This window comes from Thermothelomyces thermophilus, chromosome 4 (genome assembly GCF_000226095.1).
Source record: "Thermothelomyces thermophilus ATCC 42464 chromosome 4, complete sequence".
NCBI classification, from domain to species: domain Eukaryota; kingdom Fungi; phylum Ascomycota; class Sordariomycetes; order Sordariales; family Chaetomiaceae; genus Thermothelomyces; species Thermothelomyces thermophilus.
In genome coordinates, this window is record NC_016475.1 from 3712563 (window position 1) to 3728402 (window position 15840).

The window sequence follows — 15840 nt, forward strand, 5'->3', positions numbered from 1 at the left end:
GCGAAGACCACAGGCTCGCGGACTATCCGGTCGGCAGCATGGTATCGCCATCTCTCCAGACCGAGATGGCGGTCCAATTTTCTGGTTGTGAGCGGCCGTCGCTGCCAAGTGGCAAATCTTTTTTTGGCATCAAGAGAACCTCATCCACAGATCACTCACGCCAACCCCGTTCAGACTGTTTGACACGGGGAAAGAAGATAAAAATAAACGCGCTTTTGAACCGAAACTGGACGGTGAAGTGCATAAACATCTGCCTGGTGTCGATTGCAGGTATGTCGAATTGTAAGAATTCATGTCTAGCGTGCATTTCGTCCGTCCTGCAAATGTCACCATTTCCGAAAGTGTTGGATTGCTCTCCGTCCCAGCAGCTCCATGTTGGGTCAACGGGGGTTTCAATTGTGGCGGCGACCTGTTTTGCAATCGTGATGGGCTTTGTCTTTGCATTGACCGCGTTCCCGGCTCCCGGTTGATTCAACCAGACAAGGCATGACACTCGTTTACTCGGCTGACGGTAAGTGGAAATGATTCTTGAATTGCTGGCGAGAGTGTACTAGTATACGAGTGTATCTGATGAGGCCCAAGCAAGAACTGGCTGTTGAAATTTCCGTTCGCATCAAAGCTGGATGTTGCCTACCCCTGCAGTAAGCTGTTCCTGCAAGACGGCGCGGGTCGCTAGCAAAGAATAGAATGCTTTCCCGGCCGTTTCCGTCTTCCTATTGTTAGCATAGACCCTGTCATGGGCGGAACTAATCCGTACACTGTACTGTACAAAGGTGCTTCCATGATTGCGGTAACCTCGGCTAGTGTGTGTTTCTATGGGGCTTCGCCGTCTTAGGGGCCTGGTCACCGACCTTCAATGCACACCGCTGCCCGTTGGCAATCCCGTAGTGCTCAACGACTGGTCCTTCGGCTACATTTCACATACATTGCTCGTTCCGGGCGATGATACGATGCCCTGAGCCGCTAAGGCGAATGTTGAAACCTCTTCCAAGTCGCTTGACTCTTCTGGCGGGTGTCGTGTCGTCAATGCTGGGACGATGGGTGTGCGCTGCAAGCCCGACCCGACCGCGCTTGCTAACCTGGGCAGGTGGAGGGTTCCCCACCAATCGAATGAATTCCGTCTCGCGCGAAACGAAAAAGCACGTTGCGGCAAGGGCATCCAAGCGCAGGCACGAATCGCGATAGCCGCCTCCGTCCGGCATGCTCAAGTACACTCGCGGTTGAGTCCAGAATCGCACACAATTCATCTCGGCGGATATGACTGGCGACAGAGGCTTCATCTGGCTTCTCCATCAAGAATGCTCTTCACGCAGAGCAGAGACTTGTCCTCCCGTCCTCTTGCTTCCAGGGCCGCGCCGCGGCTGCACCATACTAGTAATTGCTCGCACTATCGTCGCCGTTCGTACCCCCTCATAGGTCGCCATGCCGTTTCCGCTGGCCAATCGGGCTTCCAGGCCCACACAACTCGCCTGTCCAATCAGACCGCGTGTTCTGGAAATGGAGACCACTGGCAACAGGTTTAGCGGGTCAGCCGTGCATGCGTCCGTTCCATAGTGTAGTGTAAGACGTTGTGGGAGTACATTCGTTTGTGGCCAAGGTTTTCACACAGTCGCGACCGCGAAGAACCGACAGAAGGTCACCAAGTTCTGCCACATGCCAACAGCGAATACCTCACAAGGCAACATGCATCGAGGGTTTGCAAAGATTGGTATCGATTCTGTTTCTAAATTTAACTCGCTTGAAATCATTTGCTTTCGAACACTTGCGGTTGCGCTTCATTCGGGTCATGACAGACTCGGGAGTCGGGTTGGCTGAGTGTGGGGATTGATTACACCCAGTGCTAAGACGCAAGTACGAGGCGCGGGAGAGCGCAGGCAGAAACACGCCGGTATTTTGCCCGTCACGCGGGTGTGACATTTTTGTTGCTAACCCATGTTCGCTGGCCACACGAACAATGTCGGTACTTGGCCGAATCCGGACATGCGACGGCAGTGCTGGCAGCTGGTCGGTATGCAGTTTCGGCAGCCCGTTTGTGATGACCAAGAGGCAACTTCTCGATATGACCACTTGAGAATCGACCCACTTCCCGAGGTTGTTGGCTTGCTTCTCGTCTTAGTGTAGGGGATTGGGCTTCCGCGCCTCCTCTTAAGTTAGTTGACCACGAGTGAAAGCAGCGAGTTGTGTGTAGCCATTGGCCATTGTCTAAATCCCAGAACTCGCATCCCCCCACCCCCCCCCTTTTAATCACTCCACAGGCCGGCATATCTTCTTCTGCTTTCTGGGGTTCATCAGTCTCCCTACCCAACCTCTGTATTTTGTTACACTCTCTGGCGGGGTGCGTGCGCGCCGAAGACAATGGCGATGTGGTACTACAACAACCGTTGGGGCGCCATGGATGCTTTCGTAGCGCGCGTGTCGCCCTGTCGCTTCGAGTTCTGCAAGGGACCCTATGTCGCTTCCTAGGACATGCCTCCAATCCCAGTCATTGCGGAGTCAAAGGGCGTGCTTAGCATCCAGATGGGGACAGAACGGTGTACGCCAGGTCCGGACATTACTCCGAAATCCATCTGTTATCCACACCTGTCGTTACCGTTTCATCATACCCGACACCCACTTTGTGCAACAAGGGGAAGATCCGCTAGGGGCCTTGCAACCAGCGGTCATACTGCAACAGATTTTTGATGGGAGTTAGGTCGGCTTGGGATAGGACTACAACTCTACAAGTGCTTCCGCCAGAATAAACATGTTTGTTCCACAACGCGCAGTAAGCCTGGTGTTTTCTCTCCAAGGATTGTGCTCGCCAGCTTTGTCGCGCTCATGGTTGGCAACGCGACTGTGTGGCTTCAGGGTTAGGTAGCTCTGTTGCGCAAAAATACTTACCTTGGTATAGTTCACCCCACTTTATGAGGTAACTGCACCGCCTGAGCATATTCCGCGTCCTTGATGTGTAATCCGTACATACCTGTACACTAGTTAGAGCCTGGACCAGCACGAAGCCGCGGCTGTCTACAGAGTGCTGCGTAAGTACGTACTGTGTAAGGTATGGACAGTCCAGTCCATGCTCGGCTCGGCAGTGCTCGTCGCAGCGCTACGCAGTAGTGGCGTACTCCGTGCGTATCATCTTTCATTTGACAGTGTCCCTTTCAACCCCAGACTGGCCCGTGCAAGGTTCAATCCCTGCGCAACTGTGCCGACGGAGCTAGGCTTGTGCATGCAAGTGCCTCTCACTCGCCCGCTCGTTTGAGGGCGGAAGTCACAGAACCTTCCGCACCCGGGCTCTTCCCAAAACGGAGCACTTGGTATCCCACACCATGAGTGCACCCCATGGCAGTTACCACCCCACCCTGGCGCATAGTGTAACCAACGGAAAGGCAGGGTCGGGGATTGAGGGCCGGTACTTAGGTACTGTACCCCTCTACAATGTACTGGTACAATGCCCAAGTTCCCGTTATCTCTCTTGGTTCTCTGCGGCGTGCCGCTGGGCTGCTCACTGAGGCATCGAGTTGTACGTCCGTATGTAATTCGCAATCCGTACACATGATGTGATTGACAGGGCTCTGTCGTTAACGTTACTCCTCGTCTCCGTGGCAAACGCCAGATTGGATGGGCAGCGGCAGTGTAATAACTTCCATTGCTCGTTCTCACTCTCTCGTGCACCAGGTAGTTAGGCCGCTTCTTGGAGGTACCCTGTTCCTCCTAATTTTGAGACAACGTACTGCGTAAGCTCTGCTAGCCTAAGGTCGGGGAGACTTCCTCTTTCTCGCACCGTCCAACTCCTGTGTTGCCCGCCATAACGAACCCCGGGGGTCTCCGTATGCAATTCAGGCACACCTCGCGGCAACTTTGAACTCTGGCCCACATGGTCACTGACCGGGAACCCCTGCCGGCCAGATCTCGCCGCTTCCCATCCAGCCTTCTGCCACCCGCGGGCGTCTGTGCGCTGCGACTCTCGACGGGCGGGACATTTTTCTGGCGCTTGTTTGGCTTACGAGCCACTCGATGGGCGCCGTGTCCCTGATTACCTCTTTCTTCTCTCTTCAACCCCCCTCCACTCCGCACTGCATCCTGCGAGACAGGCCACGAGGAGAGTCTGTCAAGGAAAGAAAAGAAAAGAGGAATATACCTGTCCGCTTAGTGCGCCGAGTTAGCGACCGCCTCTGGAGGATTCCTTGATCACTTGGTGGTGGCACCGAGAAACCCGCTATCCGTCCGGCCTCCCGCCCCGTTTCCGACAGGCGCAGCATACCGTTAATCGCGCGTTAAAGAGAGCCAAGCGCCAGCATACTCGGCTACCGCGAAAAAGAAAGCTGGGAGGTTTCTCGATTCAATTTTTCGACAACGACGGTCGCAGCATCGACCTCGTTTTACAGAATCCCCTACGCACTTGTTTTTCGAGGTCGCTCGGACTTTCTCACTCTTTTCCGCCCCCGTTCGCTTGGCGCATTGGTAGCAGGCTGCCCGCCGAGGAGAACGACGGACAAAAAAAGGCGAATGCCCACATTTGGGATTTGCGCACTGATCATCGTGCCTCCTCGCCTACCAGCGACGACGACAAGGTCCATGTCCCTCTGACGTGTCACAACAGTCACGATCGAAACGCCGCGTTTTTGATCGGGCCATCGCAAAGCAATCTTCCCCCCCCCCCCCCCCCTCTCCTTCGTTACGGGATAGCAGGCAACAGCAACAATAGCAGCAACAGCGCACCTTTAGCGGCGGGGAGGTCATCGTGGCGGTTTTCTTGAGGCCTTTGCGGCGGCTGCGGTTGTTTCCTGGCCGCTACCCGAACCCGGCACCCGGTCGTTTGCACACCCGGGCCGCAGATTTGCGGTCGCTTTTGTCACTGCATCCTGGATCCGCCTCCACAACGCGACCGACACAAGCCTCCACCTTTCGTTTTGCTTTATTCCGCTCACGTTGGGGGTTTAGCAGACCCCAGTCCGCCGACCAACACAAAAACGCACTTTTCCGCGCCAGGACCGGAGTTGAATCCGCCTACGCTACGGAGTAAAACGGACCCCAAAACAAGCCCACGCCAGCACCCCGGGCGAGTCCAGGGCTGGAAGTTACGGACGCACGAGCGCCGACCTGTCTCCACTTTCCTTCAGCAGTGCATCACAGCGCCAGCGCCTTCCTGCTGCAGCACAGCTCCTTCTGCTGCAGCCTGACCACGCACGTTCTTCCCAGCGTTCCAGCACAAACGCGGACCAAGAATCGGGACCTGTAATTCATTGGGCAACGGGTTTCTGCGATTCCACCATTTCCAAGCCCTAACCCAGCGCTCACGAGGAACACTCTCGGGTTGCGACCAGGAAAGAGCATACCCTGCTCGCTTTGGACTGGCTCCCGGATCCCGGAAGCCGACTCGCTTAGATCCGCCTTATTCAGACTCTCTCATTTATCTGCCGCACCCGGCGCTCCTCTGCTGAGGGCGCTTTCATTGCGCGACTCTACTGACACCAACCCAGCCTGTCGCTGGCATCCGCGCCAATCCGCAACGACTGTCTCGCACCTGCAGACTGGTCGCTCGGTTTCCTAGTTTGCGGCAGCCTGGATTCCGTCCCCGGATCTCCAAGCTCTTAGACCCTCGTGCAGCTTCACCCTCTGCTCGCTACATCATTAAGACGCATTCGAAGCACGACAAGAAACATTTAAAGACGCCCTGCAGAGGCGGCTGTGCGTGGAGATGTCGACATTTACTGCCCTGAATGGGGGCTCGCCAAAGTCCGCCGAAGGAGTCAACGGGGCGGCGGATGGGGATCGAGCAAACAGGCAGTCACCAAGCGTCGAATCAAGGTCTGCTGGAGGGTACTACGGCCAGAGAGATCGGGAACGAGATAGCCGTGACGCGCAGGAGCGTCGGGGCAGCACCAACCACGATAGGCTTCCGTTTCCTGGTGCTGCCACTCTTCCGGATACCGAGGGCTCCCACAAGCGCAAAAGGTCTTTGTCGGATTCACCAAGGAGGGAGCGCCCACCATCTCCGCCTGTGAGAGCTGGAGCAACTGAGCGGGTGGAGCGGGGGGAACGATCTGAGCAGTATGCACCTCAGAGCCACCAGTCGGAATCACGTGAAGAGCGGACAACACCGCAGAGGGAGGAGTATCGAGGCTCACAAAGGGAGGAAGCGCGGGAGAGTGAGAGGCACTGGCGCGCTGACCGGGCGCGTGAGGACCGCACCTCGAGCTATGAGACTCCTTACTCGGCCGGTCCGGTTTCAGCTCAGTCGGAGGAACCAGCCAGCGATCTGGCACGGAGGGCGACCAGTCACGGCGACGAGGAACACAGCCCGGATGGCGAAGATCGCAACCTGTTTTCCGGCCAGTACACATCCGAGCAGCGCAGGGACGGCATCGTTCAATCGGACCCCAAGAAAAGGAAGCGCAACTTCAGCAACCGGACCAAGACGGGCTGCCTGACATGCAGAAAACGAAAGAAGAAGTGCGATGAGAAGAAGCCCGAATGTACGCCTTGATTCTTCTCCTCCCCCTCCCCCCCCCCCTTCCCAATTCCCTGATACACCGCACCTGTTCACACGCATGGCCGCGTTTTGCGGCCGCATCTGGCCCGTCCGGCAGGCTGACAGCACGCACAGGCAACAATTGCTACAAGGGTGGTTTTGTTTGCGCTGGGTATCCCCCACAGAGGGGAGCTTGGACCAATAAGCCTGAGAGCAAGCCCGCGCAGGTCAACATCGAGTCGAAGGATCCGAACTATGTGCCTCCGGGAGCGTACGGAATGCCCCAGCAACCACCCCCGTACAGCGGCAGCCAACAGCCTCCGCTGGGTCAGCAACCGAAACGTGACTCCCTGCCATATAACCGCGGCCAGCCCACGCTCCGCATCACGCCGCCTCAAGGCCGCCCTTTGCAGACAGACGACGACAGGCTGACAGCATCGACCATGCCGAGCTCTATCATCAGCCCCGACAACAAGCTCTCGGCACTGTCAGGGTATACGACGTCGGCATCGGCGAACGTGTTCCCTACCCCGGTGAGCGCCGCCGCGGGCTCTGCCTTTTCAGATCGAACGCCGAAGGAGTACCAGCGCGTGCCGCCGCTTCACGACCTTACGCGGACGGAGCCGGATCAGCAACATCCTCCCCCTCCCCCTCCCCCTCCTCAGAGCACAACTTTGACGCACCCGCCCTTCAGTAGTATGCTGCATGGGGGTAGGACGTCGACTCCGCCAGCCCCGCCATCTACCCTGTCCTCCTCCCAGCCTCCTTCCGGAGGTGTTCAGGCGACGGCACAAGCCGCGCTTTCACACACGCAGTTCCCCTCGGACAGGCCGCGCCGGCAGAAGGAGGAGATGCTGAACGGCAGACCGTACTATCCCTTTGACAAGGAGCTGGTGCTCGAGCGGGAGCGGTGCAACGCGGCGTGCTGGCGGTTCAATAACTCGACCAACCCGAACCTCGGTGTTTCTCCCGCTGAGCGGGCACGGCTGTTCCGTGACATATTACACCCGCGTGAGGGCATCCAGTTATCGCCCACCATGGTGTCGCCCGTCACGCACGCCGGGCGCGTGGGCGAGAACGCGACGGTTGAGGCGCCCTTTAACTGCGACTACGGCTATAATATTCACATCGGCAACAACGTCTCGATCGGCCGCAACTGCCTCATCAACGACGTCTGCGAAGTCAGCATTGGGAACAACGTCATCATCAGCCCCAATGTCTGTATTTACACGGGTACCTGCAGCACCAACCCTCGCTATCGCAAAGGCAATCAGGGTACGCAGTACGGCAAGCCCGTTATCATTGAGGATGACGTGTGGATTGCTGCCAACGTGGTCATCCTTCCCGGTGTCAGGATCGGAAAGGGCTCGACTGTTGGCGCGGGGTCGGTCGTGACGAGGGTATGTCATTCTGCTTGCCTTCCCCCCACTTGTCCTGCCACTCCCAGAAGGCTGGATTCGGGTTTACTGACAATGCTTGCCTGATATATAGGACGTTGCCACCTGGAGTGTCTACATGGGCTTGAAAGCGGGTCACCGCAGGGGCATTGCCCTTGTCCCCTGAACTCGCGAGTTTCGCTTCTGGGTCCGTGGGTCAGGATCGAACGTTCTAAGTCTTTCCTTACACACTCTACTCTCACCGTTTTTATTACTGTTTTCTTTTGGAGGCGGGGCTGGATCTCCCTTGACTCCCCTCTTGTCTTTACTACAATGACGAACGGCTTTGAGTTGGTCAAGATCTGATGAGTGTCTGTTTACCCCCATCTCTCCTATGATACCCGGTATTGTTTGTTGTATGTTGATATGGATGGGACGAGGCCAAGTCTTTCTTATTCGTTGTCTCGCTGCGTACGGATGGAGACGATGTGAGTGGGAACCAGTAATGTGGAAGCGGGAATATGGATGGGTTGCGGCGGCGTGACGAGTTGATACCTACTGGGCCATGGATGGATGGTTCTTACCTCGATACCTTACCTGATCGAACAGTTACCTAGTACACCCCTGTTTGCATCTATTTTTGTGAGGTGACCTTCCTGCGAGTAACCTGCTATTGGCATTGGCACCGATAAGGTTGGCTCGCCCGATTTACGTTACGTCGTGTGAAGTACCTCGGGATGATCTGTTTGGGTACAGCTGGTCGATCGCGAGATCTGTGTATCCATTGCACGTGTCTGGCGGCAAATATTTGTCTGTTGGCGGTTGGTTGCGGGATGGATGTTGTGGTTCGCTATTAATAGGTGGCGCAGGGGAGGCAAAATGACGACCATGGATCCGTGCCCGCAGCCATCAACTGAATTCCGTTCGCAATCAGAAGGTTTATTGAAAGCTATTTTCGCTAGCAAGTCCATTTCGCCTTGCTCTATGGAGTACGTAGTGCACACGGATTGTTCGCTTATACGGGTACAAGTTCGCTAGTTAGTACGATGTGATGTGAGCGCACCGGCGAGGGAGGGAAGGGGTGGGGGGGGAGGATCCGAGACGCTGGAGTCAGCAACGCGCCTTCGGAATTGGAGCCTCCATGCTCTTTGCTACTTTTTACACTTCATTCCATTTCACGGGTCGCGACGTTCGCGACCCGGCCACGAGAATTGGTCGGTGGAACGCAGCAAGTCGACGTGGAACCCTTGCGTGCGCGGTCTTGAATTCGGGCCAAACATGGTCCTGGCAGGCGGCCGGGTTTACAACTACGGATTATTATATTTCGGTAGTATGTACTTGAATTAGCACTGCGCAGCGGAAAATAATACGCCACTCGCTTCGTGATCATGTCCAGGACGCTGTGCGAGGTGGATATTCCGTACAGACGCTAGTTATGCTTAATTATCTGACAGCTTATGAGCGGGGGTTTCCTTCTGATGGCGAGAGGATGGGGATGCCCGGAAGAGAAACCCCCTGACATCCGTTTGCCAACGGCGGATCACATGCGAGGAGCATGTTCGGCTTTTGCAAATCGATCCACGGCGGAACGATTATTACACCCAGTGTTCTGTGTTCTGGGAGTGTTCAGTTAAATCCGTACTGGGGAACGAGTTGCAAACCCCGCGCAATTTCGGGTGACGAAGTCTTTAGCTGTTGGCGGTGCTCGTTGGTTTGTAGCGAGTTCTCGGCAAGCTCGAAATAGATCCGTCACCATCGGCCCTCGGGCGAGCTCATCCGGTTCCTGATTCTCGGCTCGCTGTGTCCTTGTGGCGCGGTGCGGCGCGGCTGGTTGGCGCGTGGGGAAGAAGGAAACGGCCACACCGAAAGAAACCGCGACGCATAACGAAGGAACTCGTTAACTCCCCGAAAGGAAGGGAGGCCTGGTCAAGTAGCCGCGTCTCGTGACCCATCCTGTCGGTAATTAACCCCCTCTGTTTCTACATAGCTAGCAAACAACTTGGAGGGCGGTCGATAGAGTGTGAAAAAACCCGAGCATGCTGGACAGTTCGCTCTGGGACAGTACGGGATGCGAAGTCCCAGCGGGCATCGGGCGAGACATGAGATTATCTCGTAAGTGAGCCAACAAGAAATCGCAAAAAGGGTTGGGTGCGGTGGGCAGGGCCTTTCCGATCCCCCCCAGATGTTGCGACGCTGCGCTGACAGAAAGATGCGTGCGGCACTGACCGTTTTTGGAAGATGGGTTGGGGGCCGCTGGGTACTGCATCCTGCCAACAAAATGTTTCTAGAACTTGTGTGGGCTGTTGGTCGTTGGTCGCGTCTCTCGGCCGCCGAATCCCCGAACTTGGAATGGTAGTGTAGAGCATGTGTGCTGTGCGACATGAACTCTCCCTTCACCACAGGGGGCCCCGATACGGATACGGGACTGGACTACATACACTACGGAGTATTGCAAGGAAGAACGCGGGAGGATTGACAAGCGAACGGCGGTCGGTGGATATCTGCGTCCTGATGAAGCACACCACAATACAAGCCTGGCCCCCATCGACCAGACAGTACGGGAGTGGTGTGGTGAGGTTGGAACGTATGGCAGTTCTCCGAGGGAGGAGGAGGACGCGGTCAAGGACAGCTCCGAATGCGCGGCGTGCACGGTCAGGCAGAGCCGTTGCGTGGATTATTAGCACCTAATCTCGACACCACCTCTACTAACCGTCAAGTACTTGACACCCTTGTACGGCTTCACGCTCTCTCCCAGACCGCGGCTCTTCCTTGGGTCGAGATGGATACCCTCCACCTTGATCCCGCTGGCCAGCCAACCCTTAACGGCAAAGCTAACCGAGGCCGAGCTGGGCATCAGAATCTTATTCTGCGCCGCCCTGCGTTCATCCCGTTCCCCGGCTCCGACGGTCGGGGGCGCCTTGGTCGTCTTTGCAACAGGCGATGAAGCCTGGTACGGCTCGTCATAGGAGTATGCGCTTGCCCCGCTGCCAAATCCGAATCCTGTGGGATCAGAATCCTCGTCATCCTCGTCGGGCATGTGCCCCACAACCGTACACCGCAGAGCAAACGGTGAGGTGCCCTGTGCTAATTCCTTGTTGGAAATGGACCATTCCAGCGCCCGGTCTCCGGGGTTGTAGGTGGCGTCCCCCTTTGTAGGCCGAATCTCCGAGAGGTTCCTTACGTCTGCCGGCAGCGGGACCGAGACGACCAGATCCTGCAGCACAGGCGAACCCGGGGTGCCAGGCTGCGGCGAGCCCACCCCGAAGCCGCGTGCGCCGCCGCCGCCGCCACCACCACTGCCGACACCAGCTCCTCCTCCCCTCAAACCTGGCCCAGCCCCGGCGGGGCCAAACACCCGGCTCACCTGCACCCTCACCTCGAATTCCGACCCCGTCAATCCGAGTCCCGTCTTGATCTCCAGCGATACCGGCAGCCTCAGCGGGTTTGCCCCCAGTCCGTAGGCGGCGGCGCCCTCGCCCGTGAGCGGCATCAGATCGACCTCGTACCCGGCCAGCGTGAACCGGCCGTCGGGGGGGATGAAGGACAAGACGCCGGGCTGCTCGCGCCAGCGGGCCAGGCGCACGCAGGGGTGGAAGACGGGCAGGTCGATGACGCTCCCGAGGTTGTGCCTGCCCCCGGGGCCGGTGAGCGTCATGACGATGTCGGGCACCCCCGAGACCTCCGAGGTGAAGGCGATGGTGCCGTTGGCGAAGGCCGCCAGCGGCCGGCCCGAGGGCGCGAGCGTCACCGACAGCGTCTCGATCACGTCGCAGTAGAGCTTGTTGGAGGTGTGGCGCACGTTGGCGCGGCGCCAGGGGAGCGCGGGCGTGTTTGGTTGGACGTGGAGGGTCGGGGTTGGGGCGGTGAACGTATTTGCGAAGGGTGGTTTCCTATGGGACGAGGTATACCGGGTCAGTTGGCTGTTTCTTTTTTTTTTTTTCCTCGACTCTCATGTCGTTTGTTCTTGGGTCTTGATCAATCATGGGGCCAGCGTACGTTGGGAGGTTGAGATTTCCTAGCAACTTGTCCATGAACCCCTCGACCTCGACCAGGTCGCGCAGGGCGTTGGGCTCGGTGGTGCTGATGGTGCCGGCATCGCACATCTCGGTAAGGAGTTGGGCGACCACATCGTAGTTGGCCTCAATCTTGTGGGCCAGCAACGGCGCACCGAGGAATTCTTCGAGCGCATCGACGGCGCGGTGCAGGAACTCGAGGACCAGCAGCGGTTCGATCTCGGACGACGTGGTCAGGAGGAAGAGCAGGTTCGCATGCCTGAGACTAAAAACGAGGGTCGGCGGGTTGGTGTTGGGCAGGTAGATGAGGTTCGGGCGCGGAACAGGGTGCTCAAGATAGAGGGGCAGAAGATGGTTCGCCGCCAGCGGCCGCGACGTGTATGTGTGCGACAAGATGAGGGCGCTGGGAAGAGGGATAGTCAGTCAACTTAGTAGTTCGATCAAGGACCGTTCTTAACATGAAATGGAGGAAGGGACGAAGGGAGAAAGGGAATCTACCCACTTGTGCTCGTCGTAAATATGTAACGCCTCGACCACTCCGTTCATAGTGGCTTTGTTTTCCCCGCCTTTGCAGTTTCGAGGTCGGGCTCGTTGCTGTTCCTCGTGTTGTAGGTTCAAGTTTCAAGTTGGCAGGCCCCGCGAAGCTGGGGGAAGCGCTGACGCAATTGGCAGGCTGCCGGGCAGGGCAGCGCCGAAGCGGCAGCAGTTGCCCACGGCAGACCCGCCGCTCTGAGAACCTCGAGGCAGTGGGTCCCTTCGGAACCCCTGCAGCAGAGCATCCCATTTTTGGGGCAGCTCGGATTCAATCACTTCTCGTTCAATGCGATCCGGGCAAGTTAAAACTCGGCCAAACGAGTCTCTTGCGGTCTCTCGAACCACGCCAACGCACACCCGCCATGGCCAAGGACAGTGTGCCATCAGTCCACTCGCTGGACAAACCCGAGAAGCTTGAGGAGCTTCTCAAACAAGATCGCGGCGACGACTGCCTCCCCTGCAGAATCGTCGGTGAGTGCCTCATGATTGGAAAGTGTACATGTGAGACCAGCTGCTGAAGGTGAGCACAGGTGGTGGCGCATTCCTAGGCCTGGCTGCATATAGCTACATTTCTGGGCAGTCGCAGCTCGAGAAGCAGAGGGCGAAGATCCTGGCCAGCGGCTCGCGGTTCGGTATGCGGAGTAGGAGCCTGGGCATCACGGCCATTTCCCTCAGCCTCGCCTGGTTGGGCATCTGGCGGCTGGTCAAGTGAGGATGACGAAGAATTGAGAGTTTTTGTGAACGACCCGCCATCTTACTCTACAATCGACGGAGTGTGCGCCGACCGAGGGCATGCCGGGCCTCAGTACCGACGTTATGCTGTGCATCAAGCTTGCTGACGCACCCTTGTTGCGCTGATGGAAGACAAGAAGAGCATCGGCCGGGGGCAGCACGATATCGACAACTGTGACTTCCCGGTCACACCATGACGGAATTGCAGAGAAAACCGCCGAGGGAAACGGGGATGGGGACGAGACGGACTCGGATAGAAAAAACTGAGTCGCCAATGTTTAAAAACATATGTATGTATCAATATCTTGTACGATATCTCACTTCTGGTTTAGCACTGGGCACTGGGAGTTTACTCCCTCCCCCCCCCCTCCCGGGACCGACTTCCAGCGACGTTAGTTACGGCTTTTGTCTCACCACCCGGGCCACAATGGGGGCATCGACCGTTGGTGCCACGGTATCTCGATTCGTCAGCATCACCAACCCCCAACCCTACTGGGAGTCTGGAATCGGCTGGTTCATTTTTTGCACGCTTGTCTTATCAACTTGGGCCATATTGCTTGAAGCGATGGTAGGATCCCTCCCTTTTCTCGGAGATGTTCACCATGCTCGCGTTTGTAAGCTGCAGCCACTACTGGTTCTCCCCTTCGTTTCCTAGAGGGGCGACGCAGGCTGACTGCAATTCCAGAGTCTCAGGTTGTTTCCCTACGTCCTACGGAGCAAGCTGCTACCCCAACACGCTGTGGTTCTACTCTGCCGCAACGAGCAACAAAGGCCATAATCACGAGTCGCAACAACTCGCAAAAAGACCGAGACAGAGAGACGGTTCTGAAACCCCTTATGTACGACTATCAAACTACTACACTAGAAGGGAACATGAAAAAAGACGAACGCACGACCATTGCACCGCGCCTCGCTTGTTTCTGTTTTGTTTTGAAGCAGGACTTCATTTTCGTTGCCTCCCCTCCCCGCGGAGCAGCAGCAGCAGGAGCAGGGGCACCACCAGCACACCACCGTCAGAGCGACTGACAGCAAGAAGCCGTCGAGGAGCTTAGAAGGACGGGTTGGCGTTCTTGAGGAGCATCTCGAAGTAGGCCTGGTTCCAGGTACCGGCCTCGGGGCTGGGCTTGAAGGCGTCGGGCTTGCCGCAGAAGCTGTCGTAGCGCGCCGCCGACGAGTCGCTGGTGCCGTCGGACTCGCCACCGGGCTTGACCCACACGAAGGCGTCGGCGAGCTCGTCGCCAGTGTTGGCAGTCGGGCGCACACCGAAGCCGGCGCCGTTGACGTTGCACCAGTCACCCCACTCGTCGCGGAGACCGGTGACACCGTTGCGGCCAGTGTCGATGATGGCGTGGTTGGGCATGCCGGCAGACTTGAGCTCAGCGCCAAAGGTGTTGATGTAGATCTTCTCGTTCTGGCACTTGTTGTACTGGGCATCCGAGGCGTCCGAGAACTCACCGGGCTCCTGGTCCCTATAGGAGGGGGAAAAGATCAAAGGTCAGCACCATGCATTTCACGCCATTCCGCTCGCCATTGACCGACGAGGGGGACATAGAGTGTCTTACCAGGCGTTCCAACCAGCCACGTTGGTGGAGATACCGCGGACTTGCGAGGGCGAACCAGCAGACTTGTAGACGCTGGCGAGCTCCTGGGCGCCGGGCTTGAGGTTGGCGTCCCAGCCGAGCCAGCCACCGTGGCCGGCATCGATGTACATGACCACGTTGGGGAGGTTGAGCTGCTTGAGGGCATAGGCGACACCCTCGCGGTAGCCGGAAGCGCTCTGCTGGCACGTCTGCAGGTCGCTATTGGTGACCAGGTTGGGGAGCGAGTCGGGCTCGATGACGAGGGCGAAGGCCGTGTTGGAGTGGGCCTTGAGGATCTCGGCGATCTCTGCGAGCCAACACGTCAGTCTTTAAGCTCGCCCCATTTTCTCTCTCACAACCCCACTCAACCAGACGCTCTCTCGGGGGAAAAGAAGGGGCCACAAAGGGTTAACTCACTGTCGATGTACTCGGTCTTGTACCTGTCGAGCTCGCCGACCTTGAGCTCGCCGTTGGAGGCCTTGGCCGCGCAGTCACGGCCCGGGAGGTCGTAGATGACGAGACCCACGATGTTCTCGCAGGGCACGTCCTCGAGCGCGGGCTCCAGCCGGCCAATGTTCTCGATGGTGTCGAGCCACAGGAAGGTACCGACGTCGGCGACCTTGCGGGCCTTCTCGGCCAGCGCCGAGTCGGAGATGGCCTCGGCGGCAGCCTCGACCTCGGCACGGTAGAAGTTGTTGGGGTGCAGCGTGTACTGCTGGAACACGTTGGTGCTGGCATCGAGCGTCACGGCCGACGCGCAGCCCGCCGAGGCCTGGCGGGGCTTCTGGGGAGTCGTGCGCGAGGGCGCAGCGAGGGCCGTGGCGGCGAACGCCAGGGTGGCGGACTGCACGAACTTCATGCTGGGCAACAACACACGACAAGCTGGGTTAGAGCTAGGCTGTGGTGCATGGTCGAGAGATCCTTTCTTCCCAAGCAGACGAGGAGACGATGGCCATCTTTTATATACTGGGGGGGAGGGGGGTAAAGGCGATGGGTGAGTGCGCCGAGACGCACCTTGGCGCCGCCGCCTTCTCCCCTTGACCACACACAGCCCGGAGCTCTAGGAAGCGAAGCCGATGCCCCTGCACCGTCCTCGAGGCGAGGTGACCCGTCTCTGGAGATCGAGGATCGCAATCAGGAACATAGGG

At 57.8% G+C, this 15840-nt stretch overlaps 4 protein-coding genes across 4 annotated transcripts; 2 read left to right on the top strand and 2 right to left on the bottom strand.

Annotated features, from left to right (window-relative positions):
* The first annotated feature begins 5501 nt into the window (after positions 1 to 5501).
* MYCTH_2307450 (uncharacterized protein) lies at positions 5502 to 7965 on the top strand. The gene is made up of 2 exons (XM_003664474.1): positions 5502 to 6461; positions 6593 to 7965. Exons 1-2 carry the CDS (start codon positions 5684 to 5686, stop codon positions 7939 to 7941), a joined length of 2127 nt encoding a protein of 708 aa, XP_003664522.1. The 5' UTR covers positions 5502 to 5683; the 3' UTR covers positions 7942 to 7965.
* Positions 7966 to 10262: 2297 nt separating this feature from the next.
* Positions 10263 to 12507, bottom strand: MYCTH_2307451 (uncharacterized protein). Its single transcript, XM_003664475.1, has 3 exons — positions 12349 to 12507; positions 11830 to 12249; positions 10263 to 11723 (listed from the first exon to the last, which is right to left on the bottom strand). The coding sequence occupies exons 1-3, from the start codon at positions 12390 to 12392 to the stop codon at positions 10511 to 10513; spliced, it is 1677 nt and encodes a 558-aa protein (XP_003664523.1). The 5' UTR covers positions 12393 to 12507; the 3' UTR covers positions 10263 to 10510.
* Positions 12508 to 12691: 184 nt separating this feature from the next.
* On the top strand, positions 12692 to 13446 carry MYCTH_81959 (uncharacterized protein). Its single transcript, XM_003664476.1, has 2 exons — positions 12692 to 12851; positions 12911 to 13446. The coding sequence occupies exons 1-2, from the start codon at positions 12743 to 12745 to the stop codon at positions 13090 to 13092; spliced, it is 291 nt and encodes a 96-aa protein (XP_003664524.1). The 5' UTR covers positions 12692 to 12742; the 3' UTR covers positions 13093 to 13446.
* Positions 13447 to 14160: 714 nt separating this feature from the next.
* MYCTH_51545 (glycoside hydrolase family 6 protein) lies at positions 14161 to 15551 on the bottom strand (the record flags this gene model as incomplete). Its single annotated transcript, XM_003664477.1, has 3 exons — positions 14161 to 14581; positions 14675 to 14999; positions 15110 to 15551. 3 exons carry the CDS (start codon positions 15549 to 15551, stop codon positions 14161 to 14163), a joined length of 1188 nt encoding a protein of 395 aa, XP_003664525.1.
* Between the last annotated feature and the right edge of the window lie 289 nt (positions 15552 to 15840).